At 41.4% G+C, this 26039-nt stretch overlaps 1 protein-coding gene across 3 annotated transcripts in view; it reads right to left on the bottom strand.

The window, feature by feature from the left end:
• Window positions 1–18037: 18037 nt before the first annotated feature.
• CLCN5 (chloride voltage-gated channel 5) overlaps window positions 18038–26039 on the bottom strand; it is a 159710-nt gene continuing 151708 nt past the window's right edge. For all 3 annotated transcript variants that reach the window (XM_033409629.2, XM_033409628.2, XM_004281921.3), the window contains one exon: window positions 18038–24780. In XM_033409629.2, coding sequence (XP_033265520.1) covers window positions 24690–24780 — 91 coding nt within the window. In that variant the 3' untranslated portion in view covers window positions 18038–24689. The remainder of the gene's footprint in view (window positions 24781–26039) is intronic.

Here is a 26039-nt window from a genome sequence, read left to right as displayed (position 1 = left end):
CAGTATTCACAACAACCCTATGAGGTACATAATAAACTGAGGCACAGAGAGTCTACTTACTTGGCCAAAGTTACCACAACAATTAACTATTGACACTGTAGTTTGAATGCAGAAATTCTGCCTCTGGAGTCCAGCGCCTACCCCTATGCTATGTGGCCTTGTATGTTAGATATTTCCTACCTAATGCTTCCTGCAAGAAGGCAGACAGAACATGCAAATAGTAACTTGAAACTTTTCACTCACCTTTCTTTGCCACATCTGTTCCTTTTCACCAGAGCTGTTCCCCTTCTAGGAGATGGGCTAGAAGCCACAAACTGGTCCAATACCATGCAACAGGAGGAAAACAGAGGAAGAAAATGAAGGTCTGGATGAGGTGGCCTGCAAGTTGAAGGAAGCCAGCATCAGACGGAGTAAACCACAAGAAGCCTATCCTCTGTGAGTTCACACTCTGTGACAGACACTTTTGGCAGGCATTCTCCTATCTTTTTGCTAACAGAACCCCAACACTGATCAAGTCTCCAACAGAGAACTCTTGACCTCAGGGAGGGGTGGGCCAGCACTAGGAGATGAGCCCATGATTGGTTTATGACAGTTACAGCAACACTCTTTTCCTTGACCAGTGATTGGTGCCAGCAGAATCTATTAAAAATAGATACATTAAACTTTTTTATTTTTTAAAAAAATATACACACACACACATCCAATGGGTCTTTAATTGAAGGAACTTAAGAGATATTTTTTTTAAGTCTCCTATTGTATTCCCATCATTTTAAAACTTTTTTTAAATTAAAACTTTTTATCGTAGGGAAAACCTTGTTAAAAGAATGACAAGACAAGCCATCAACTGTGAGAAAATATTTGCAAATCCCAGATCCAACAAGAAACTTGTACACGGAATATATAAATATATAAAGAACGCTCTAAAATTGAACAATAAGAAAACAAAGAATCTGATTCAAAAATTGGCAAAAGACTTGAACAGACACTTTACCAAAGAAGACGATATGGATCTAAAAACACATGAAAACATGTTCAACATCACTAGCCATTAGTGAAATGCAAAGTAAAATCATAATGAAATATCACTACACACCTATTAGAATGGCTAACATGAAGAATACTGAAGATACTAAGTGCTGACCAGAATGAAGTTATTTGAACTCTCATAACATTCCTGGTGGGAACAAAAACTGGTAAAGCTACCCTGGAAAACACTCTGGCAATTTTGTACTATGGGATTCAACAATTGCACTCGTGGGTATTTATCCTAGAGAAATGTAAACTTATGTTCACACAAAAAAACGTGTACATGAATATTCAAAGCAGCTTTATGTGTAATTACACAAAACTGGAAACAACCCTAACATCCTTCAGTGGGTGAACGATTAAACAAATTGTAATACATCCACCCAATGAATTACAACTCAGTAATAAAGAGAAACAAGCTGCTGATACAGGCAGCAACAGGGATGGATCCCCCGGGGCTTACGCTGAGTGAAAGAAAGCTAATCCCTTGTGATTCCATTCCCTTCTGAGAATATAAAATTCTCAAAAAATGACAATATTATATATAGAGATGGACAACAGCTAAGAACATATAGGGAATGAGAGGAAATATATAATTATAAAGTAGCAACATTGGGAGTTCCTTTGTTGTGACAGAACACTTCTGTCTCTTGATTGTGGTGAGGGTTATATCCATCTGCACGTGTGATGAAATGTAATAGAATTATACACAAAGACATACCCCAAAAATGAGTGCATGCAAAAACTAGTAAAATCTGAGTAAGAGCTAAGTCTAGATAATTGTATTGAACCAGTTAATTTCCTGTTTTTGATATGCACTTTAATTATGTGAGATGTTACTGCTAGGGGAAACTGGGTAAGGGGACACAGGACCTCTCTGTGTTGTTGCAATTTCTTGTGAGTTTATAATAATTAAGAAATGAAAAGTTTTTTTAAAAGAAAGAAACCTAGAGTTGGTAGTTAAAGCTATGCCCTAATTTTCTAACACTCACATGGCCCTTGTTTGCTAAAGACTATTTGCCCAGGGGTGACTTTCCAGGATATAAACCTTGCCACCAGTGTCTCTATAGAGCCCTTGATCTTGGGGAACTACCAGACTGAAGAGATGGAACATTAAATATTTGGGCAGGCTCTTTCCTCTAAAACAAATGTTCTTAACCTGGAGTCCATGGACCAAGCTTTTCAAGTCTGTCAGTGCCCTCTTTGATATTTTAGAATGGTATTTTTGTTTCTTTAGAAGCTATACACACATGATAAAATATTTGTAATGTACGAATAGTTAAAATCTTAGATTAAAAGCTCTCCAGGGGACTTCCCTGGTAGTCCTGTGGTTAAGACTCCACGCTTACAATGCAGGGGGCATGGGTTCGATCCCTGGTCAGGGAACTAAGATCCTACATGCCATGGGGCATGGCCAAAAAAACCCAACTCTCCAGCCTCAGAACCCTAGTCCTTCTATCCAAATGTAATTTTACTTTTGACAATTTTGTGTATTCTTCCAGGAAAAAGAAAGATACAAGTGGTAGCATACTATAGTCACAGTTCCTACTTTTCACACTTAAGAACAAATCATTGAGATAATTCCACATCATTGTAAACTGGTACAGCCACTATGGAACCAGTATGGAGTTTCCTCAAAAAACTAAAAGCAGAGTTGCCATATGATCCTGCAATCACACTCTTGGGCATATATCCAGACAAAACTCTGATACGAAAAGATACATGCACCCCTATGTTCATAGTAGCACTATTTACAATAGCCAAGACATGGAAGCAACCTAAATGTCCATCGACAGATGAATAGATAAAGAAGATGTGGTACGTATACACAATGGAATATTACTCAGCCATTAAAAAGAATAAAATAATGACCTTTGTAGCAACATAGATGGACCTAGAGATTATCATACTAAGTGAAGTAAGTCAGACAAAGACAAATACCATATTATGTCACTTATATGTGGAATCTAATGAACACAAATGAATTTATCTATGAAACAGAAACAGACTTGTGGTTGCCAAGGGGGGAGTGGGGAAGGGATGGATTGGGAGTTTGGGATTAGCAGGTGCAAACTATTATATAGAGAAAGAGAAAACAATAAGGTCCTACTGTATAGCACAGGGAACTATATTCGATATCCTGTGATAAACCATAATGGAAAAGAATATGAAAAGGAATTAATATATCTGTATAACTGAATCACTTTGCTGTACAGTAGGAATTAACACATTGTAAATAAACTATACTTCAAAAAAATAAATTTTTAAAAAAGATCATTCCACATCAGCACTACAGCTCTACCTCTTGGTTTTACATAGCTGCTTAATGTTCTCAGAATTAATAGATGAACCACAGTTTATTTAACCAAACTTCAATGATGGACACTTTGTGTTTTGCCATTATGAAAAATTCTGCAGTATCTTTATATACTTACACCATGACATGCTTTTGAGTATATATACATATGGTAAATTCTTAGCAGTAGTCTTGCTGGGTCAAAGATACATAAATGGTAAATGCTGATGCACGCTGCAAAATTGCCTCCAGAGAACCTGTACCAATCATCCATCAACAGAGTAGGGTAGCACCTATTTCCCCTTATGCTTGCCGACCATGAGCATTATCAAACTTTAAAATATTTGTTGTCATTCTGATAGACCACAAATGGCATCACTTGTTTATTCCTGGAGATAACTAGCTTTGGATGATTATGATTCTTCTTCAGTCTTTCTCCGAACTTCCCTCTTTGTCTGTTGTCCTTTATTTTTAATTAAATAATTGTATCTCTTTTTGTTAGACAAGTACTAAATAACATTCATTGTATAAAGACAAATCAAACAATAAAGAAGTATAGAGAGTAAAAGGGAAAATCCCTTTTCTCCTCCCCAACCCCATCAGTCCCACTCTGTCCTCAGAGCTGCAGAGACACTGCTGTGTGCCCATGAGTTTCACTCTGCTAGATGCCAATGCACCAGCACTCATTCTGAGTCCTCTCATTTGGGACTGGAATGCTTGTGCCGGGGCATGGCTGAGGTTCAGCTTTATAATATCCAGAAAGAAGGGGGGGTGCTGAGCACTTCAATACTAATAAAGACTGCAGAGAATGGCTAAACAATGTATGTGAACAAAATGGCTTAAAAGTCCTTCAAAAGCTTTAGAGGCACCATGTCCCTACAGCAAACCATAAATAATGTGTTCATGAAAGCAGAATCCAGAAGCACTTCAAGGAACCAAAGCTTAGTTAATTTATTTCCTATATGCTTTGAAAGTAGTGAGATGGTTATTTAAACAGAGAGGGAGAGAGGGGGGGAATTAGTAAGAAAAGACAAAGGCATAGTCTACATGTATAGAGACAGACTGGGGTAAATTATTTGACCCTTAATTTCCTCACATCCGATGGGAATAATTAGAAAATATCTAGCTCATAGGGCTATTATAGTAAATAATAATCTATGTAAAGTGCCTAGCACAGAGTTAGGCATAGAGTAAGTACTCAATAAATTGTAGCGACACTTAGCTATTCCTAAAACCTTTCCTGGAAGGGGGAAGGTATTGTGGATAGGAAGCACGGAATGAATCAAAGCTTGGATTCAGTAATGGGGATAATGTTCTTAGGACAATGATGAGACCTGACCAGAAGTGGAAAATTTGTGCAGGAAAGGAATGATTGGGGAGGAAAAGTATTAAAGCAGTGGGGAAAATGGAGACATTTTAGGCAAAAATCACTGTGAGAAGTGGGCAGAACAGTTTGGGATGGGGAAGTCAGTGGAGCGGGGGTGCAGTAGGAGGCTGTGGCAGTACAGGAGACAGGTCAGGGATATACTAACACAGGAGGAACCAGATGGCAGAAATGTTGTGAATTAAGATGAATGGACAAAGAAAATGTGGTATATACATACAACAGAATACTATTCAGCCTTAAAAAAGAAGGGAATCCTGTCACTTGCAACAACATGGATGAAACTTGAGGACATTATGCTAAATGAAATTAGCCACTCACAGAAAGACAAAAATAAGTGCATGATTCCACTTATATGAGGTATCTAAAATAGTCAAATTGATAAAGAGCGGAATGGTGGTTGTCAGGGGCTGGGGGGATGAGGAAATGGGGAGCTATTAATCAGGCATAAAATTTCAGTTAAGTAAGATGAATAGGCTGTGGAGATCTGCTGTACAACATTGTACCTATAGTCAACAATACATACATACATTACAACAATATCATACACTTGAAAATTTATGAGTAGCTATCATGTTACATGCTATCACAATAAGTTTTTAAAAATAAAATTTAAGAAAAGAAAGAATCCCCAGACCCTGATGCCTAACTATTTAAGGTATTAGGAAAGAAGGGAGAAGAGAAAACTATACTTGTTTGCTGAATGGCTAGAGGGCTGGTTTTACTCTAGGTGGAGAACTGAGGCCAGCAGTCTGTTTCCTTCATATTGAGTATGTGTGCAGTGACTGCAGAAGACTCCAATTAGTAAGGTTTACCTAGAGGTAAAATCAACAAGGCCAAGGTCTTCAGATCTCCTTTCCGAAATTTCTGGCCTCTAAACAGTTCCAATTCAGAATGGCTGACACGACTATTACATGTAACCAAGGTTGCTAATTTAGAAACACTCACTATCCTCCTCAGACATTGTTTTTCACCTGCAGATTTCAGCACTATTCCAAAACCTCAGTCCCAGGCCTGGTGGACCAGGGGTTTGCTACATCAAGAAGGCTGCTTTGAGGCCTGACTCCAAAATGGTGCCCATTCCAACCTATGGTTTCTCTGGCCTCAGACTGGTTATGGTCCAGAGATCTAGACCCTTGCTATTTCAAGTGTGATCCAAGGACCAGCAGCAATGGTATTACCTGGGAGCTCATTAGAACTGTAGAATCTCAGGCTCCACCCCAGACCTGCTGAATCAGAATCTGCATTTTAACAAGGTCCCCACATGAAAGTCTGAGAAACACTGACCTAGAGCATGGTTTTGGGAGTCTGACAGGTTTTGGATTCTTTTGGGGCAGGATGGGGAGAAAATGACTTTGAATGCAAATGTAAAATAATGGTGTGATGAGTCCCAATTTCAGAAATTTGAAAAAGATACCAATTCATAGAATTGAGGAAATGTGGTAGTTTTATATTCAATAAATATATTATTACTTCTGTAACCCAGCTAGATGATGATATTAGCAGTTAACATTAACTTTCATTGAGCACTTACCTTGTTTTAGGTACTATTCTAAGTAATTTCCAGATAGCTTCTCATTTAACCTTCAAAATAATTTTATGCCTCACAACAAACCTATGAGACAGGTACTGTTATCATCCCCATTTAACAGATGAGGAAACTGAAGTACAGGGTACTTAATTTACTCGCCCGAGTTCACATAGCTAATTAGTATTGGAGCCACATTTTCAAACCAGTATGTCTGACTCCAGAGGCCACAGGCTTAAATTCCATATGTCAGTTGACAAATTTTCCCCTATCCCAGACCTGGGAGTTCGACTGTCTCTCCAAGATGTCTATATTCTCAATGTCACTTGATCACTTTTGGCTCGAAGAACCCACTGTTACTGAAGTACTCTGCATCTCACTTGTATCTTACCTCCTGTGGCTGATCTCTTCTTTCTCTGAAGCAACCACTCCATGAGACTCAGTCCCTTTTCCTTAATTTCCTCCAAAATCACTCACAAAAGACATCTGTGTATGTAGCAGACTTTACTGAAAGCTCCGTTCTTCACTTTTGGTATTGATCATTGGCTCATTATTAACCTTGGGTCTTACTTATCACCCAGTGCCCATTTGCATTCTCTTGCTCCCATGCCACAAATCATAGCCTATGGCTCTCGTGCTATTGCTGTGCTTTAGTAAAAAAGGGCTTGAATCTGTGACTTAAGGGAGTCACAGATTCTGGTTCACTCCTTCTACCTGTTCCCAGAGCTGCCATTTCTCATTTTCCCCAGTGAGGTTGCAGGTGAAAACATAGTTATTGAACAGTCATATGACCTGAGGCAAGTCCACAGGGGGCAAACTTCCTTTGGGCTTGGAGCCAGAGCCTGAAACAGGCTGAAGCTGGCTCAGAATAGGCTGGAGAACAGGAAGTCAAAAGCCCAGGAGAGAGATCATTCTGGAGGAAAAGACATCTGTGAAAAGCAATCTGCTCTAATAAATATTAAATGGGAGAAAGAAATATAAGGCACTATGAATCAGCATCACTCTAATTCTGTGTGTGTATGTACAAACTGTAATATATAGAACAAATACTAAAAATAAATTCACTAAAACCTTAACAGTGGTATCTCAGAGAGAAGGAATTATAGGTAATTTTACTTTCTTCACTATGATTTTCTGTATTTTTTGACAATGATCCTACATTTTATAATCAGAGAAAATGGAACATTATAGTTTTAAAAAGCAGACTGTTGCTTTTCACATGTCCCAGTGTCATCTGTTGAGCAGTTGGGAACTGAGGGAGATGGGTTCTGATCACTAGATTCTAAGAACTTTACCCAAGGAAGGTGTATTAGTCAGCTCAGGCAGCCATAACAAAAAATACCATAGAATGGGTGGCCTGAACAAGAGAAATTTATTTTCTCATTGTTCTAGAGGCTGAAGTATGAGATCAGGGTGCCAACATGGTCAGTTTCTGATGAAAGCTCCCTTCCTGGTTTGTAGACAACCACCTTCTCATTGTGTCCTCACATGGATGGCCTTTCCTCAGTAAGTACACACAGAGGGAGCAAGAGAGGGTGAGCTCTCTGGTGTCTCTTCTTAAAGGGACACTAATCCTATTGGGTTGGGTCCGGGCCCCATCCTTGCAACCTTATTTAACTCATTACGTCCTTATTCCAATTACAGCCATACTGGGGGGTCTAGGGCTTCAGCATATGAATTTTAGAGGGACACAAATAGTCAGTCCATAACAGAAGTAAAGGGAAGGGGTCTACATAACTACTAAAGACCAGGCAGTTTAACAAATAATCTTACGAAATTCTCACAACAATCTTGGAAGACAAGTGTTGTTTTTCCTCTTGTATATGTAATAATAACAACAGTAAAATTTATTAAGCATTTACCGTGTGACAGGCACAGGGTTATGGGGGAATCCCTGTTAAGTAGTGGAAAAAAAGCTTATTGAAATTGTTGCCTGAAGTTAATGTGGAAAGTAGAACACGAAAGTGATAAATTTGCATATTTACTCAACAAGACTTCCAAGCAAAGTGTTGAAGGTGTGGCCTGGTATTTTCTTGCTACCCATAATAAAATGTGAGGGGAGAAATAAATTAAGAAAAAAAACTGTTAAAACTAGAAGAAACCAGTACATGATTGATTCTCAGCCGCTCCAGATGGCAGAAGATGCAAAAATTAAGAAATGGCAGACTTCCCTAGTGGTCCAGTGGTTAGGACTCAGCACTTTCACTGCTGTGGCCCCAGGTTCAGTCCCTGGTCGGGGAAGATCCACAAGCCACGCGGTGTGGCGAAAAAAAAGAAAGAAAGAAAGAAAGAAGGAAATGGCTTCCAAGCACTCTTAAGAAAGCATGGCATTGAGAAAAGGCTGAGAGAGTGGCTGTACAACCTTCTGTTAAAACCTCAGAAAGATCAAAGGATCAGAGTGGTATTCACTCATACAATGGGCCCTTTCAAGAGATTAAGGGTATGCCTCCCGGAACCTTTCAAACAATAGGGCCTCTAGGAAGCTTAAGAGCTATGTACCTAGCCATCTCAGGAGTCCAAGGTAGAGAAGAGCTTATCTTGAACAGATCTGTGTGTATGTATTTTTTCTAATGGAGTGAACCTCAATTAAATCCACTGAAGACTCCTAAAGTTTTTGAGAAAGTTATTTCAGCAGAGACACTGTTAGCTTGGACTGAGACAGAGAGTAAAAAATTAAAGAAATTTTGGACCCCCCCAAAATTCTATTGGCAGGAAGCAGGCTGATAAAACTACTCAGCTGCAAACTTGTGCCACCTTTCATGAAAAAGGAAGGATAAGTCAGAGGGCAGAACCAAGTGATTCAGAACTAATCAGGGAATATTTAACATTTGCCCAGCTGGATTTCAAAATTGCCATGGACTCTTCGATGCCTCCCAAGACCCCCTGCACCCTTTTCAAATGGAAATGTCTATAGTGGGTATTCTATGCCTCCCCACCATTTTCTGTTGGTTGTATAGGGGTAGATTATTTGTCTCTTTAGTTTTATAGATCATCATATTGACAGGAATTATACTTAAAGGACCACATCCACACCTGGACCTGATTTAAGTGATGATACTCTGGACTTTAAGCAGATACTATAATGGGACGAGACCTCGGGGAATTTTGGGAGGGAGTGAATGTATTTTGAATGTGTGAGGGATGTGAATCATTGGAAGTCAAGAGGTGGACTGTGGCAGAAAGGCTCTAACATGGCCCCCAGAACCCCCATCATCACCATCCCTTTGAATGCGGGCAGGACCTGTGACTTTCTTCTAACAGAATATGGCACTAGTAGCAGGTTAGCACTTCTGTGGTTATGTTGCATAATCTTGTAAGGACCTTCCTGCTAGGACACTCTCTTCCTTACTGGCTTTGATGAAGCAAGTGGTCATGTTGGGGAGGCCCACAATGGCAAGTGTAATGGTTAGTTTTAAGTGTCAACTTGGCGGGACCATGGTGCCCAGATATTTAGTCAAACATTATTCTGGATGTTTCTGGTGGTTTTGTATGAGATTAATATTTAAATTGATGCCTTTGAGCAAGGCAGATTGCCCTCCATACTGTGGGTGGGCTCCATCCAATCAGCTGAAGGCCTGAGTAGAACAAACGACTGACCTCCCCAGAGCAATAGGGAATTCCTGGACTTAAACTACAACATTGGCTCTTCCCTGGGTCTTCAGCCTGCTGGCCCACCCTGTGGACTTTGAATTTGCCACCTCCCTTATCACATGAGCAAATTCCTCATAACCTCCTCTCTCTCTCTCCCCCGCCTCCCTCTCACTCTCCATATCTGTACACACACACACACACAGTTGGTTTTGTTTCTGTGGCAAACCCTAACTAATACAGCAAAGAAGCAAGAGTGACCTCTGGCTGACACTAAGCTAGGAACTGATGCCTTCAGTGGGGCAGCCCACAAGGAATTGAATGTTACCAATAATCATGTGAGCTTGGATGTGGATTCTTCCCCAGGTGAGCCTCAGATGAGAGCACAGCCCTGGCCAATACCTTGATTTCAGCCTTGCAAACAACCCAGCTAAGCTTTGCCAAGATTCCTGATCCACAGAAACTGTGAGATAATAAATGTGTATTGTTTGAAGCCACTAAGTCTGTGGTAATAGTGTTACACAGCAATAGACAACTAATAAAAGAAGGTATGGAAACTTGGAGATTCCTTTCTATTTAATGTCCTATTTTTTCTTTCAAGAGTTCTCCTAGGGGCTTCCCTGGTGGCGCAGTAGTTGAGAGTCTGCCTGCCAATGCAGGGGACACGGGTTCGTGCCCCGGTCCAGGAAGATCCCACATGCCGCGGAGCAGCTGGGCCCGTGAGCCATGGCCGCTGAGCCTGAGTGTCCGGAGCCTGTGCTCCGCAACGGGAGAGGCCACAACGGTGAGAGGCGCATGTACAGAAAAAAAAGAAAAAGAGCTCTCCTAGCTTTCAGTAAGTCAGTCCTGTGTAATGCTTCCTTAGCAAAAATAGCCAATAGCCTATGGAAATATTGAAGCGTCGTGGTATTATAGAAAGAGGCTCGGGAGTCATACAGACCTGGACTTGAATTCCACCTCCACCACTTCCTAACTGTATAACCTAGGACAAGTCACTTCACCCTCCCACCAGCATGAGCATCCCTTTCCTCAGCTGACATAGGGTATAATAACAGTATCTGTTTCTCAAGGTTGTTGTGGGGATTAAACAAAATAATAGATGTAAAGCATGGAATCTACCACTTCAAACAAAGCAAGCACTCAATACGTGGAAATTTTGTAAATGCTAATTTGTGGAGGGTTCCTAAGCCTGCAAAACCCCAAGGATGAACACCATTGCCTATGGCTGCCCCAGATCCAGGGCTACTTGGTCATCTCGGGTAACAACTGGTAGTGGCATGATGTCACCATTCTCTCTAGATAGCAAAAGCCTGGAAGTACCAGGCCCAATAAATATTTGCTGAAAGAGTACAAGGAAAAGAAACAAAAAGCCTCTACTAGCCTGTAAGCCCTGTGAAGACAAGGACCATGTCTGTGTTGTTGGCCGCTGTACATCCAGCACTCAACACAGTGCTTGGGACAGAATTGATGTTCAATAAATAGTTGCTGAATGAATGAACGAATGAATGAATGAATGACTACCTCATAATGGGGCATGAAGGGAAGTAGGTTGGGTGTTTATTTCCAACATGTGTCTTCTCCACTTGAATGGCTCCCCGGAGATCCCTGATACAAGTACTGGGGCCATCCAGGGACTCCCTTTAGACCAAATTATTTCTACTACTGTCTTGGGGAATAGTTAATTTCCCCCAAAGGGAGGCAAATAACTGTGAGCAGAAGGGCCCTGGTTATTTAATTAGAGCGAAATAGAAGTAGAATGCCTTTTTTTTTTTTTTGCGGTACGCGGGCCTCTCACTGTTGTGGCCTCTCCTGTTGCAGAGCACAGGCTCCGGACGCGCAGGCTCAGCGGCCATGGCTCACGGGCCCAGACGCTCCGCAGCATGTGGGATCTTCCCGGACCAGGACACAAACCCGTGTCCCCTGCATCGGCAGGCGGACTCTCAACCACTGCGCCACCAGGGAAGCCCCTAGAATGCCATTTTTTAAAGCATTTACCAGGCACTGCTGAGGTTTTTACACACATTATCTGTCTCATTTATTTCTTACCACAAGTCTCTAGGTTAGGTATTAACATTATCCCCCTTTGGCAGAAAAGATTACCGAGGTACAGAGAGGTTAGGTGCCTTGCCCAGGATCACACAGCTAGTAACTGAGAGTTAGGACATGAACTTAGGCCTGTCAGACTCCAAAGCCTATGCTCTTTCTACTACAGCAGTATTGGGATCTGGCAGTAGCCACAGACTTTTAGAAAGACAGCGGGCAGGGACCCTATCTTATTTGCCTTTGTGCCTCGAGTTCTGTCAGAGTGGCTGTCAAGTAGTAGAGATTCAATAAATGCTTAATAAATCTATCAGTGAAGAACTCTTCTCATTCATTCGATCATTCATTCAATAAATATTTATTGAGTGCCTATAGTGTGCCAGGTACGTCTAGGTAGAAGCTGGGCATATAGTGGTGGACAAAAATCCCTATGGAACTTACATTCTAATTGGGGGAAATATACTATAAACACATAACTAAGAAAACCTCAGATGACGATGACTACTCTGAAGAAAAAAGAGCATGAAGTAATTAAGAATGACTGGGAGGTGAGGGAAGGCTTCTATAAGAGAGGTCATTTAAACTGATAATAAGAAGGTACTAATCATGCAAAAGTCTGAGGGAGGTACATGTGAGGAAAATTAAACAGCTAGTGCAAATATCCTGAGGCAGGAATAAACTGGGTGTGTGAGGAACTGAAGAAAAAAAAAGGGAGTGTGCTGGTAGCAAGTGAGAGAGAGGCTGAACACTAAGAGATGAGGTGTATTAGGTTGTTGGGGCTGCCATAACAAAGTGCCACAAACCAGGTGGTTTAAACAAGAGAAATGTTTATTGCCTCAGTTCTGGAGGCTAGAAGTCCAAGATTAAGGTGTTGGCAGGGTTGATTCCTTCTATGGGTGTGAGGGAGAATCTGTTTGTGCCTCTCTCCTAGATTCTGGTGGTTTGCTGGCAAACTTTGGTCTTCCTTGGCTTGTAGACACATCACCTCAATCTCCACCTTCATCTTTACCTGGCATTCTGTGTGTGTGTGTGTGTGCACGTGCGCGCGCACTTGCTTCTAAATTTCTCCTTCTTATAAGGACATCAGTCATATTGGATTAAGGCCCGACCTATTCCAGTATGACCTCATCCTAATTTAATCACATCTGCAAGGGCCCTATTTCCAAATAAGGTCACATTCTGGGGGTTAGGACTTTAACACATGAATTTTAGGTGGACACAATTCAACGCATAACATGAGGTTAGCAAGATAGGCCAGATGAAGGTCATGGAAGGCCTCAGAGGCCAGGGTAGGGGGTTTGGGTTTGCTCTGGATGTAATGGGAAGCTACCAAAGGGTTTCAAATCAGGCAACTGACATGATCTATCTTTGAAAAGGATCATTCTGTCTGCTGTGTTAGAATATGAAAGAAAACAGCCCCTGTGCCTGCATGAGTCATATGGCTCCCCTACTGGGGATGGGAATTCTCATCATAACAACCATCTACTGGACCTGAGGCTTTAATTTTCTTTATTTATCATTAGTTTGCAAGAAAAACAAATTTAGCTTCCAACTGATGAGATAAACACATATTTATAGCCACATATAAAAATATTGTTTTCTTTCCTGGATGTTTACTTTTAAAAAAATATAAAAGTGACATATGCTCCCGGTAAAAACTTCAAATAATACGAAGGGAAGTCAATTAGTAAATACAGGCCCCCCAGACACTGCTCCCCAACCCCAATCCATCCCCACTTCTCACTTTTCTACACAAGCACATTTTAAAAAAAATCTCCTTGGCGATCCCCTTCCTAGGATTGCTTCTGATCACCTCTACACGCCTCTATACAGATTCTTACCCACAGTAAATTTTTAACACTAGGCCAACTGCCCAACCAGGCAGGCTCCTGTTACTCTCTTCCCATAAACTGGCCTAGAAACAGTCAGGATCAACAGGAGCACATAGCCATAAGATTAGTCTGGATCTGGGGTCAAAAACACTGAGTTCCAGCTTCTGTTACAACACTTCCTGCCTCTGAGATACTGAGCAAATCACAAACAAGTCTTAGTCTTAGTATCCTCATATTTTGCCTATCTCACGGGGTTGATGTGAAATTCAAGGGTATTTGTGTAACAAAATATTTCTAAGTATATTGCTGCTAGTGTAGACAACCCTCCTCTCCACTCCCCATATTCACACAGCCGCATCTGTTGGTATTCACCCACATACGAGGGAGTAACTAGAACTAGAAAGAGAAGTTATGCTGGAGGACAGGCAAGAAAGGAAAGGGTACAATCGATTTTCTCAGGCTGGGTGATACCTGGGGTAGGGAAGGGTTCTCTGAGTGGCTTTGCAGGCTTCAGCTGTGGTCAAGTGGGGGCTGGAGCTAGAGGGAAAAAATATAGGTGCATCCCTCTTGACAACCATAGCTGACAGATTGGTTTGAGTGTAGCTGGGATGCCCTGATTCCAGAGTCTCAGAGGCAGAAATAATTGGAAAACATTTTGGTGGGAGAGGAGGTGCCAAGATTCTGCTAATACTCAGCAGAGGCTGCTAAGCCCACAGATATTGGACTTGGAAAAAAATCTCTTTGTCATTAGAACAGACTGCTGGTTGATGCCACTCTTAATTGACTGTGTTTTGGATTGTCATCTCGGGAATGGGTCTATTTTTTCCTTTCATTGAATCTCCATTGCCTAGTGGTGCTCAATAAATACTGGTTGAGCGAACTGACTATTCTCATACATTACCTCCTTTAGCCCTCAGGACCAAATGAATAACAATGATGTTTGCATAGCCAACTTGTAAAACCCTGTTTTCTTACCTAGTTTCATTCATTTCAACAGTCCAATTAGCAGGTTTTATCATCATTACTACTTTACAGATGAGGTTACTGAGGTCACAGAGGTTGAATCACATGGTGAATAAGTAGCAGAGCCTGAAATAAACATGCTCTTCCTCACTTACAAAGGTTGTATGAGATGGTGCTTATCAGGTTGTGACTTGTAGTATAAATTATAAGAATTGCTTGGGGGTGGGTAAGCCTGGTGTCCCTGGAAGGTGGTATACATCTAGGGAAGAGACACATCTTCAGGCAGGCAACAGGAACTAAGAAGGCAAGTTTTACACAGGCTGCTATTCTACCAGTACTGCATTTTCAGAGGTCTTGCTCTGTGCTGGGCGCTCTATCTGGCACTTGGGATACAAGAGTGAACAAGAGGAGGGACAATGAATTCTCCCAGGTGGTACTAAGTTGATGCCCACCACGTAGAAGTCTGATAAAGCTTCAGGGCAGGGTGAAGCCTGTAATATCCCCCATATGGTTTTTCAAATACTAGTCCAAGACCTGGCACCAAACCACCAAGAATCTATATTTTAATACCCATTTCAGATGATTCTGCTGCACAGTCAGGGTCAGCCCGATGAGCTCATTGCACATCACGATGGCTTCATTTTCCCCAAACTTTTAAATTAAAAGTTCTACCTCCATCTCAGCTGTGCTATAGAGGCACTTTCAGACTAGAATATTAAAAAGGAGTGATCTCCACTACACCCCAAGGCCAGTGAGGTAACCAGAAAGATTGTCTCAACAGGAAGGAGAATCTTATGGAACACACAGCTGCACTGTGTGGTCCAGGAGCCCCTTTTCAAGAGAAGACTCTTCCTCCAAGGCCAATCTCAGAGATCCTGAGTTTTGTTTGATGGAGAAAGGTAGCAATTCCTTTATAGGAAGCCTCAAGTCCAGGTCCCCTGGCTCCAAATTCTATGCTTTTTCCATTCTCTCCGTCTTCTATTCTATCTGCAGCCTCCTGAATCAAGATCCTAAAATGTCTACTTAGAGACACTAGCAGTGGGCAATGTATAGACACAGAACTTCCTCAACCCAACAGCTTGAGGAGGCCTAAGGGAACCCAAAAGCCATAAGTGTCTTTCTCTTACCCTGAATGTTGCTCTCTGCTCAGAGTCCTATTATTATTTTTGAGAATAAAATTTTTTTGTGGTTGTCTGAACACCTCTCTACCCCATGTCCCAGTAGCAGTTAAGATGAGATTGCTTATTATGAAGGAGGGAAGAGAGGCCAGGAGAGGGGCTTTGGGAGCTCAAGGGAAGGGCAGAACCTTTGATCCTAGGGAAGGAACTTAGGAGCCCTGGAGCTAGAGTCCAAAGGACAGGAGCTGGAGATCCCTCAGGAAGAGCGGTTGACCACACTTCTTGGTTTGCCAGTGTTATCGACTGGATATTTGTGTCACTCCCAAATTCATACATTGAAATCCTAACTCTCAATGTATTTGGAGGTAGGGCCTTTGGGAGGTGATGAAGCCAGGAAGGTGGAGCCTGAACATGAACAGGATTAGTGCCCTGATAAAAAGGACCCCAGAGAGCGCTCTAGCTCTCTTTCTGCCATGTGAGGATACAACAATTCTGTAGTCTGCAACCTGGGAGAGGGGCTCTCACCAGAAACCCACCATGCTGGCACCCTGATCTCAGACTTGCAGCCTCCAGAACTGTGAGAAATCAATTTCTTTTGTTTATAAGCCACTCTGTCTATGGTCATTTGTTATAGCAGCCTGAGCTGACTAACACACCTGGGATAGTCCCAGTTTGTGCCTGTTGTCCCTGGGTAATTATTAACACCACCATCCCACTGTCAGAAGTGTCTTAGTCACACAATAAATTATATGGCGATCCTAATGAAGGAAGAACTGGAGTCCTTTCCTCATTGTTTTTATCTGAGGCACTGCTTCTAAAAAGAAACTACAACTTTCAGACACCAGGACGATAGGCTCCTTAAAGGCAGGGACTGCCATGTGATTGACTTGTTTTAACAATAAGAAAAACACAGTTTATTATATACGTTAAAAAGAGAATATCTGATCAACTAAGGGATACCTTGTGATTGAATTTTGTATTCCCAGCATCTAGCTGTATGTATGAATTAATGCTTTTTGCCCTGCCTACTACCCTCAGACACAGTTTTTTTCTGACCAAACCAGAGCTATACCAGTATTTTAATGATTGCACTGACATCTGGTGGTCATTTCCAGGTTCTTCTCTGGGCAGCTCCTGTACTAGATGATGGATTAATCTGTACCTCGTACTCCATCAAAGCCATTTTTATCTGAGCCCTACAGCAACTAGACATGATACTCTAATTCTTCGCAAGTTGTTGAGAGCTGGTAACAGCTAGATGCAGTGTTTTTTTTCTTTGAAGGTATTTAGATTAGAGGCAGGGATGATGATAAGTGTGGAAGGGGTCCAGTAAAATGATAAATAACATCAAAAACTGAAGTTTCCTTGTGGAATTTCAGGCTTATGAGGGAGTTATTTATACATAGAGGTGTCCTTCCTGAAATGATACCAAGTAGGCCAAAGTCATTAAAGTTCTTGGTAGCAACAAGGTATCAAGTCAACACCAGTGCAGATGTAATCAAATGGCAACGGGAGAAACTCTTAAATGAAAACTTGGACACACAGTAAACTGCCTTCCTGGTGGTCTGGCTAACAGAGAGAGGGAGGGAGAGGGGAGGAGGAATCAGATACAGGAAAAATAGAGTGAGAAAGTAGGAAAACCATACTTCATAGTATAGCTTTCCTTTGTTTTCTGGTTTCCAGAGAGGTGTGAAATGGAAATGTTTGCATATTCAACCACTTCCCCGAAAAGCCCCACTCCTCAGTTACTTCAAAGGGTTTCCCACAGAAAACATTTTAATCCCAACCCACCATAGCGAGGATACTACTAGCCCTACTATTCATTGGAGGAACATTTCCATCACCCATCCTACTCCTTGTAAGAACTGACTATAGGCAAGAGGCCTGTCAAAGCCCATAATCTTACATCATCAAAAGCTTAAAAAGAGAGGGAAAAAACACAGCTCCAGCTAATCCTCATTTCATCAGGAAAGGATCACCAATGTATGAGACAGGAACATTTAAGTAGCCATAATGAATGAGGTATCTGGAATCTCTCAGAAAATACAAGGTGCTCCTCATTTGTCTCCTTATGGTAAAAAGTATTACTCGATCTGTAAAACTAATTAAGTCTTTAATAAATCATTTTAAGAAGTGAGCCTACTAGCAGGAATTTGCAGGTACCTTTTACACTACCCTCCCCCAATCTCCACACCAAGCTTTTATGATCAGAAATCAATAGCTACAAAATTGAGAGTCTTCAGAAACACACCAGACACCAAGTTGGATAAGGCTGTGCTTTATTACATGCATAATTACAAATCTGTGCTAAGTGAAAAATGTATAAAGCAATGGCGACCTGGGTTTAAGCCACACAGAGAAAGGGCTGGACAATCCCATTAACCTTTCTGCCAAAGTCCATTCCATTGCCTTTAACGTGATTGTTTCCTTTTCTTACAATTTGCATAGCACTTACTTGTCAAAGTACTTTCCTTTCATTGTCTCAGTTTATCCTCACAACAACCCTGTGAGGTAGGTAGGGCAATTAACACTATCCCCATTTTGCAGATGGGAACACTGAGGCACAGAGCGGTTAAGATCTCGAGGCTAGTTAGTAGAAGCATAGGGAATAGAAACCAGGTCTCCTAACTCCCCAGCCCACATCTTCCTTTTTGGACTATGTTCCTATGCTTGACCAGGGAGCAGAATGAACTGTGCAGTGAGCCACAGCTTTGGTACAGGCTGTGCCTATGAACAGGGACCAATGTCTCTAAAAGTTAGAATAAAGCTAAGAAAGCGTGACTAAAGGGTTGGCAACACTCAGATAAATAATTGCTCTGAACAGCTCAGCACCAAGTTTCCTGTGGAAACTCTATTAGCTTTAGTTGACTCTAGTTTCTGGACGCCTAGCTACTGCTAATGTCTATACCTTAGCTTCGGTTGAACTTTTACCAACTCTCGGGAACTAAAATGTCGAGTCAGACAGGTTTTCTTTGGCTACTGCAGTTGGAGCCGGCCCTACAAATGAGCTTATTACAGAGACATTCATATAGTGGTCCATGGGCTGGAACCGGCCCCTCTGATCCTCCTGGCCTCACTGGCTCACCTGACAGGTGGTATTTTTCCCACAGCCAGAAATGAATGGACAGAGGTAAGAGCAGGAGGCTGGCCTTGGTCAAATGAAGAAGAGTCACCATCATTACATCAATGGCATCCTTAGGTGACATGACCAGGGTGCTGTCCGTCAAGCCCAACTCCTTTCTGGCCTGTACCTGGTTAGCAGCATAGCTTCAAAAGACAGTTTAAAAGAACAAAATATTAAACACATCATTTTTTTTTACCTAGAATGAAATTAATTCTTAATCATTACATAGTCCCAAGGGACCAAATATATAATAAAAAGTAAATATTTATTAAAATCTGAGTGCTAAAAAGGCGGGACAATGGGAAAGAGAGAGAAGGGATAAAGTGAAATGGAGGAGGGAAAAGGAACACTCTTGAAGGACCATATATTTGAGGTACACTCAATAAGATAATGAGGCTAAACATTCCTACCCTGACAAAACCATCTCGGGCCATTCCCTTATCTCCATTCTGCCAGGTGGCATTTCACTCATCAAACCCTAGACCGCCTCTGACTTTCAACAGATTTGGACTAGTAGATGATAACAAGGTTTAGCAATGAATACTTCACATGTCTGCATTAAGATGCTAAAGCCCTGGACACTGCCAACAGATACCATTGGCTTTAGCCCCTACAGTGGAGCAAAGCCCCACTGGTTCCATCAACTCAGAAGTATCTTCCATTCTCTACTCTCAGAATGATCCTCTCCCTCCCCAAGGTCCACATTCAAAATAATACACTTAGAGTAACAGAAAATTTTTTGAATTCAGGGTATTGGGGTGAGGAGAGACAGAGAGACAGGGGTGGGGAGGAAAGAGGAGGAGAGGCAGAGATCATTTATTTAAACCCTCATATTTTTATACCATCACACACTTTCTTCCCCTTAAAAGGCCAAACTTTAAGCAAGGCATTCATTCAACGAGTGTGCACCCAGAGGCTGAAGACCCTTTGGCAGGAACTTAGAGGTAGGAATTTAAGACTGCGGGATTGGGCTGGATGACCTGATAGGTCCCATCCAAGAAACGCAAACTCCGCACATCATAGACCTTCTTTCTTTCTTGGGTGATTTGGCAAAATCAGACTACAAGGTGGAAAAACCGATTTTGCTCCCTACGTCACTTCAAAACTTTGCCGAGATGCAGATGTTTAGAAATGAGACTGTGACCAGCAAACATTTAGGGAGTAACTTGAAGTTGCTAACACCTACTAGTCCAGGAACTCTTCCCCTTGGGGCAAGCAACCAAAATTGAGGCTGAGCACAGCTCAGTGGTTACCACAGGTCAAATTTACACAGCTCCCTGAGCTCTGAGAAAGCCTCACCTTTTTCTTTTTAATCTACAATAAGTACATACCAGGGAGGCTAACAATATAGATTTTTAAAATATTTTGCTATCAAAATTCAAGATAAGCTACCTAAAGCTTATCACTTAGGCAATGGCAGTAGACGCTGCCCTCCTCCGCAAGAGGGTCTGGTCTTGGGTCAGCCCTCTCCACAAAAGTAGACTGCCTCCACCAAATGCTGCTTTGAGCCTCTTGGTTGCTTGGAAAGCCTGGTCTTTGGTAGACTACTAATTTTTTCTCTCCTTGAGGCACATGATCAAGCAGTTTATAAATGTCGGGGTGTTTGGCTTGGGGCATGGAATGGCCTTCCTCCCACCATCTTACAAGAACTCGTATACTTGCTTACTAGGCTTTTTCCACTGCCATAACTTTCCATTCTCTCTCCAAAGGGAATCCAGGTTATCCCAGAGGTGGTTAAAAAAAAAAATCAAGGTCGTCGGACACTGAAGTTCAGACCACATATTTAGACACCTTTTTTTTAAGGACTCAATATTTCACCTCCCCTTTACTTTCTGAACTCCTCATTTTTTCTCAGAGTTTTTAAGAGCTCAATACTCTATGCACCACCATGAAAGATGCTCTCCTGCTTTCTCTGAACAGATGAGTGGCCTGCGTTTGGCTCTGATCCAGTGAAAGTAAACCGATTCCTCACAATACAATGTGGTCAGTCATCAGTAAGTACTCTGGCAATATAAAACACACTGGTCATGTCAAATTTTCAACTGTCTTCACTATCATTTATTAAAAACTCAACTTCAAAAACTGCACTCCTTGTGATTTATTAAAAAATAAAACCAAAAGATACTGTGGGGTAACAAGTACACCTTCCTACTCATCACCTAACTAAACAAATCAAGGTCAGGATCCAACCGGGACAGGTGATCCAAATACTTAAAACATACAGCAGTGATTACATTCCCTGATCGACTCTCTTGCACGCTGTTTTAAAAAACACATTTGCTCCCCCGACACCTGAATGGGTTCATAAATTCATAGTTAAGAATTACTTCACAGCCTTAGACCACACAAAGTCCCCATTACTTTATCATTCTTGTGTTCAAGCACAACTGAAGACTTGCTAGAGACATTTATGCTTCTTCTCTGCTCTTCCTGTAAAGGGTTCAGATTCAGCCTCTGGTGCCAAAACAACGGAACTGCTTTGCAGTTCCATCAGCAAATTAATCGACTGCTCTGCCAGCTGGCAAATCCAAAGTACCATCAATGTCAGATTATCCACCACAGGATATCTGCTCTGTGGATTATACCACCTCTACTCCACAGCTGGGCTGAGCCTGAAGGACACCAGAGCCAGAAAAGAGGGGGAGTGTCTGAACGTATATCCAAATAGAAGTGATCTTAAAAGTGGCCATTATTTTGCTTGTTCAGTCCCCTGCTTCTGGCAGTGGCGTAACTAATCATGCCTTAACTATTTCGGCTTCTTTAATTCTTTACATCACAGATCTGAAGATACAAAATATAGCAGTTAGACTTTTACAAATCCATAGACTCTCATTCCTTTCGTGGCCTGGATGCCTACCAGATATTTTGGCTTGGAAAGCCCTAACTCTCTCGAAGCACTTATTGGCATTCTTTTGTAAATCCTTTCCGTGTGTCGGGAAACCTTCTTTCTTATTACCAGAATCGACTGGTCTCGGCTCATACTAATTTTTAAATCACAGATTATCCAGTCTTTTGCCATTGAGGTATGTGGCCATTTGAGACTACTGACAGACCCCCCTATATCAGCTTTGTTGGTTTAAGTATGTCCAACTGCTGAATTGGCAATGGCAGAAAGAACATTTTCCTTTGCCTCAAGACAAGAAACTCTGAGTGTTAAGGTGCTGAGCTAGCAGTCTAGCAGAGAGCTCTACCACAATTAGCCAAACTTGGAGCCAAACCATCGGACTGGACATATAATGGATACCATACACTACAGCTACTTCTAGCATATGAGTTACAAGGATTCCTGAGAAGCTGAGGTTAATGAATGAGATTTATCAGGAGTGAGGTATCAAAGGGATATTATTCTCTGGAGGGCCAATCGGTGCTTAGTATCTAGAAAGTATACCTTGGCACAGTGTTATCTGATTTCTTGAATTTATTCTCTGAAGTAGCACCTGAACACTGGCTCATCTGTCTCAAATCAAAAACAGAGCCTAGAAGAAACACAAAGGCAAACTTAGACACTCTCCATATCACTGCTGTACTATGAAATGCGACCAAACCTTTCACCATCACCAAATACCAGAGATACTAACATTTCCTGTTTTGCAAACTTTAGTTGGACGGCTGATAAGAAAAGACAGGTAGTGAACCAGAAGTACACACATAAGAACTTTGATTTGCGCACAACAGACGCGGTGGTCAGGCAAATAGCCTCATCTCGTGTGAGGGAATCAGTGGTACAGAAGGGACAAAAGACGTGAAGTTACTGAGTCGTGACTATAATATAATATAACCTAGGGAGGTTTTTGTCTTTTTCATTAAAATGCTAGAGTGATATACTTAAGAGGAGAAACTCTGGTGACTGCCTTGATATTTTAAAGATAAAAATCAAAATAAGCCTTGGCTCCCCAGTTCTAGGCAATAAAAGAATTTCAGATTTTGGAAAGATAAGAAACTAGGGGTAAAAAATCCTAGAATCAGAGATAGACAACTTTTAAAATGAGGTACGCTGAGGTGCTTGGAGTGGGAGGAGAGGCTGTGCCGAGTGACTGCTGATTCTAGGCTAGAAGCATGGTGGGAAGCGCTGGGAACAGACTTGTAAAATGGGAAAGGCTCAACTCCCACCCCTAGCATTTGAGTCTCACTGCTGTGGGCGTCAGCATGGAAATGGAGCTACTGGGCTATAAAGCAAAGCAAATGGTTGTGCGTCACCTCTCGTCCATGGGCTGTAAGATTGTAGAGGCTGGGTTTACAATTTAACTAGCCCTGGGAGTTACTTTTTTGTAACAGGAATGATTAACCGGGCACACTACTCAATCCCAAAGACAGGACTCAGGACTGAGGCGTGGGAAAGGGAGAATGGAGGGGGAACAACAGCACGTGGGTAAAACTGTAGAAAACGAAACAGTAGTCGGAATGATGATGGTGGCTCTGTAACTCCACCAGGTGTCCCTAGAGTGTGATATTTTCTACTGCAGTAAAGGTGGTAGGAAATTGAGACAGGCACCTTTTCAATTGTATACAAGCACCTTTGGTGTCACCAGGCCTTGTCCACACCCCTGGGTCTCAGGAAGGTTCTGCATTTTATTTAGAATTCTAAGGAGCCTCAAGAGAGTCACAGCTGCCTATCCTGTTCCAATGCCTTGAATATACCTGAAAGTACCCCAAGTCTAAATTCACGATCACGGGGACAACACTGGCCTGTTATATATATGTACTTAACACTGGGAGGAGGCATGAGTGCCCAGTCATTTTAGTACTGGTGGTTGTTATGAAGGAATGCATGAGAACGCAGATACAGTTCGGGATCTTCCCTGGTTTACCAGTATGCAGTCTAGACTTGGTTCCCTTTACTATTCTTACATATTCCAGAAGCTAAAAGCACCATCACTCATGGAGGTGGCATCTGGGTAAGAGTTGGGACCTCACAAAAATGTGAAAGTCCTGGTCATTGACTTTGCTTAGAACTTTACTAATCATTCGTTTCAAGGAAGATGGAGAAATCATTCCTTGCTACTAACAAATTCGTGGCAAAGTCCTTGTCTACTAGCTAACAAAGGCCATCTGGAAAATTACCCTTTTTGCAGACAAGGAGAAAATTCTATAACTTATCTTTTGTGCACTTCAAAAGAGTACCAGGAACAAGCAAGCTATAAAAGTCAACCTCTCTACATTCATTTAGAGGAGATTAACCAAAGCAGCATTGTCTTATAATCAGGTATTAAAATTAACATACACATACACACACATAAACTAATAATGCTAAATATTGTAACAAGAACAAGATAACATTTGAACTGAATTCACAGTCTGGAAAATACCATTCCTATTTTCCTTCTGGTTTTCCTTTCTGTGGTTGGAAAAGCAAAGTCCCTGGTTTACACTTCATCTTCCACCAATGACAGAGTCCAAAAAAGTGACTTTTTCATGAGCTTCCTGCAGGCTATAGGTCAGGACGGTTGGAATTTTTCTTGCATAGTTTTCAGTGATTGCATATTGGCTAATACTTATGTTTTAAATTAAAAAAATCTTTAGAAAAAGAATTAAACCATAGCAATCTTGTTTACTCTTTCATGAAATCTTCCTAATGCAATATCACAGAAGCCTAACTGAATTTTCTCCTAAAGAGAAGATTAATTTCCAGAGATTATGTAGTGCAACTGGTTAACTTGTAGGAAAGAGACAACACACAAATATAACTTCACCATCCAAATGTGGGAAATGTTTTTTGGGTACCCAGTTAATAAAATATATCCATGGTCTGCAATGTCCTTCCTGTTTTATATCCAGTACAACCCTGTGATTCTAGTTGAAGAGAATGGAATCAGGATCTTGGTTCGCCATCTGTGCTATATGCTTTAGCACATCCTTTTTGGTAATGATTCCAAGCAATCGCCTAAAAGATAAAACAAGACAAAAATTAATCTGTAGTTAAAATAACATTCTCAAAGGTGACACTTTTTGTGGTCCTTTTCATCTTTGTCTTTGAATACTATCTGTACTTACAGAACGATGACAGGACTAGATTACATGTACCAGGTAAATGGGACAATGCATGGGTCCCGAAGCATGCTCTAAGCACTTCTTCCTCTAGGTCTTAAATCCTGCTATTTCCTGTGGTTTAAATATTCTTCTCTCTATATACAAATCTTACCTTTTGCAACCCAGTTCAAATGTCCCTCTTCCAGAACACCTTCCCTGATCCTACGAGCCAGTAATAACTGTGCCCTCCTCCTGGGAACAGCATGTTCTGTGCACACCTCTTCCGTAGCATTTGTCCAATTTGCTGTGTTCTCAGCTTCCCTATAAACACTGTATGCTCCTTGAGGGCAGAGAAGGGTCTCATTGCTTTTTGCCTCTCCCCAGAATCTAGTGGAATGCCTTCTTACATGAAGTACAGATTCAGTAAAGGTTGAATGGATCAGTTAGGAAAAGTCCCCTAACTGATCTCAATCCTGCAAGACATCTGCTACGCTATTCAGAAACTGTAGAGGGCGAAATTCTTATATAATCATTAGATTAACATACCAGGGTCAAAAACAACAACAACAAAAACAAAAACACGCACCCTTCTCCTCAACCTCCTTTCTTTTCCAATAAAAATAGCATGGCTTCCTTTACTGGATAAGAAATATCCCAGAAAGAAAGAGCCTTAGCCTTGGAAGTCAGAAGACTTGTGTTTAGGGAGTTCCCTGGTGGCCTAATGGTTAGGATTCCGGGCTTCCATTGCATGTCCTGGGTTCAATCCCTGGTCTGGGAACTGAGATCCTGCAAACTGTGTGGCGAGACCAAAATAAATAAATAAATAAAGGCTACCACTACTAGACAGTAACTGAGGGTCCTTGTGCAAATCTTTAAACCTCACTGGAACTTGGTTTTCTCACCCTCAAATAATAACAACAAAGGTATCGTAAGCACCAAATACTATACATATACTACCTAATACCATTATAATTTCAGTGCTGCCTGTTCATGAGAACATAGTTGTTTCCTTTGTGGGGGAGGAACTGAGTTATTTATAATGTACAACCAGCAGTTCGCATCTCTCAAACCCACTATCTTCCCCAAACTCCTTTTCTATTAATTATGACAAAAAAAGAAACACATTCATCTTCATCTCAGAGCTTCAAAAAGGTCTATAAATGCTACAAATAT

Source organism: Orcinus orca, chromosome X, assembly GCF_937001465.1.
Source record: "Orcinus orca chromosome X, mOrcOrc1.1, whole genome shotgun sequence".
In the NCBI taxonomy this organism is placed as follows: Eukaryota; Metazoa; Chordata; class Mammalia; order Artiodactyla; family Delphinidae; genus Orcinus; species Orcinus orca.
Note: the sequence above shows the minus strand (reverse complement) of the source record. Positions and strands in the feature narration are given on the sequence as shown.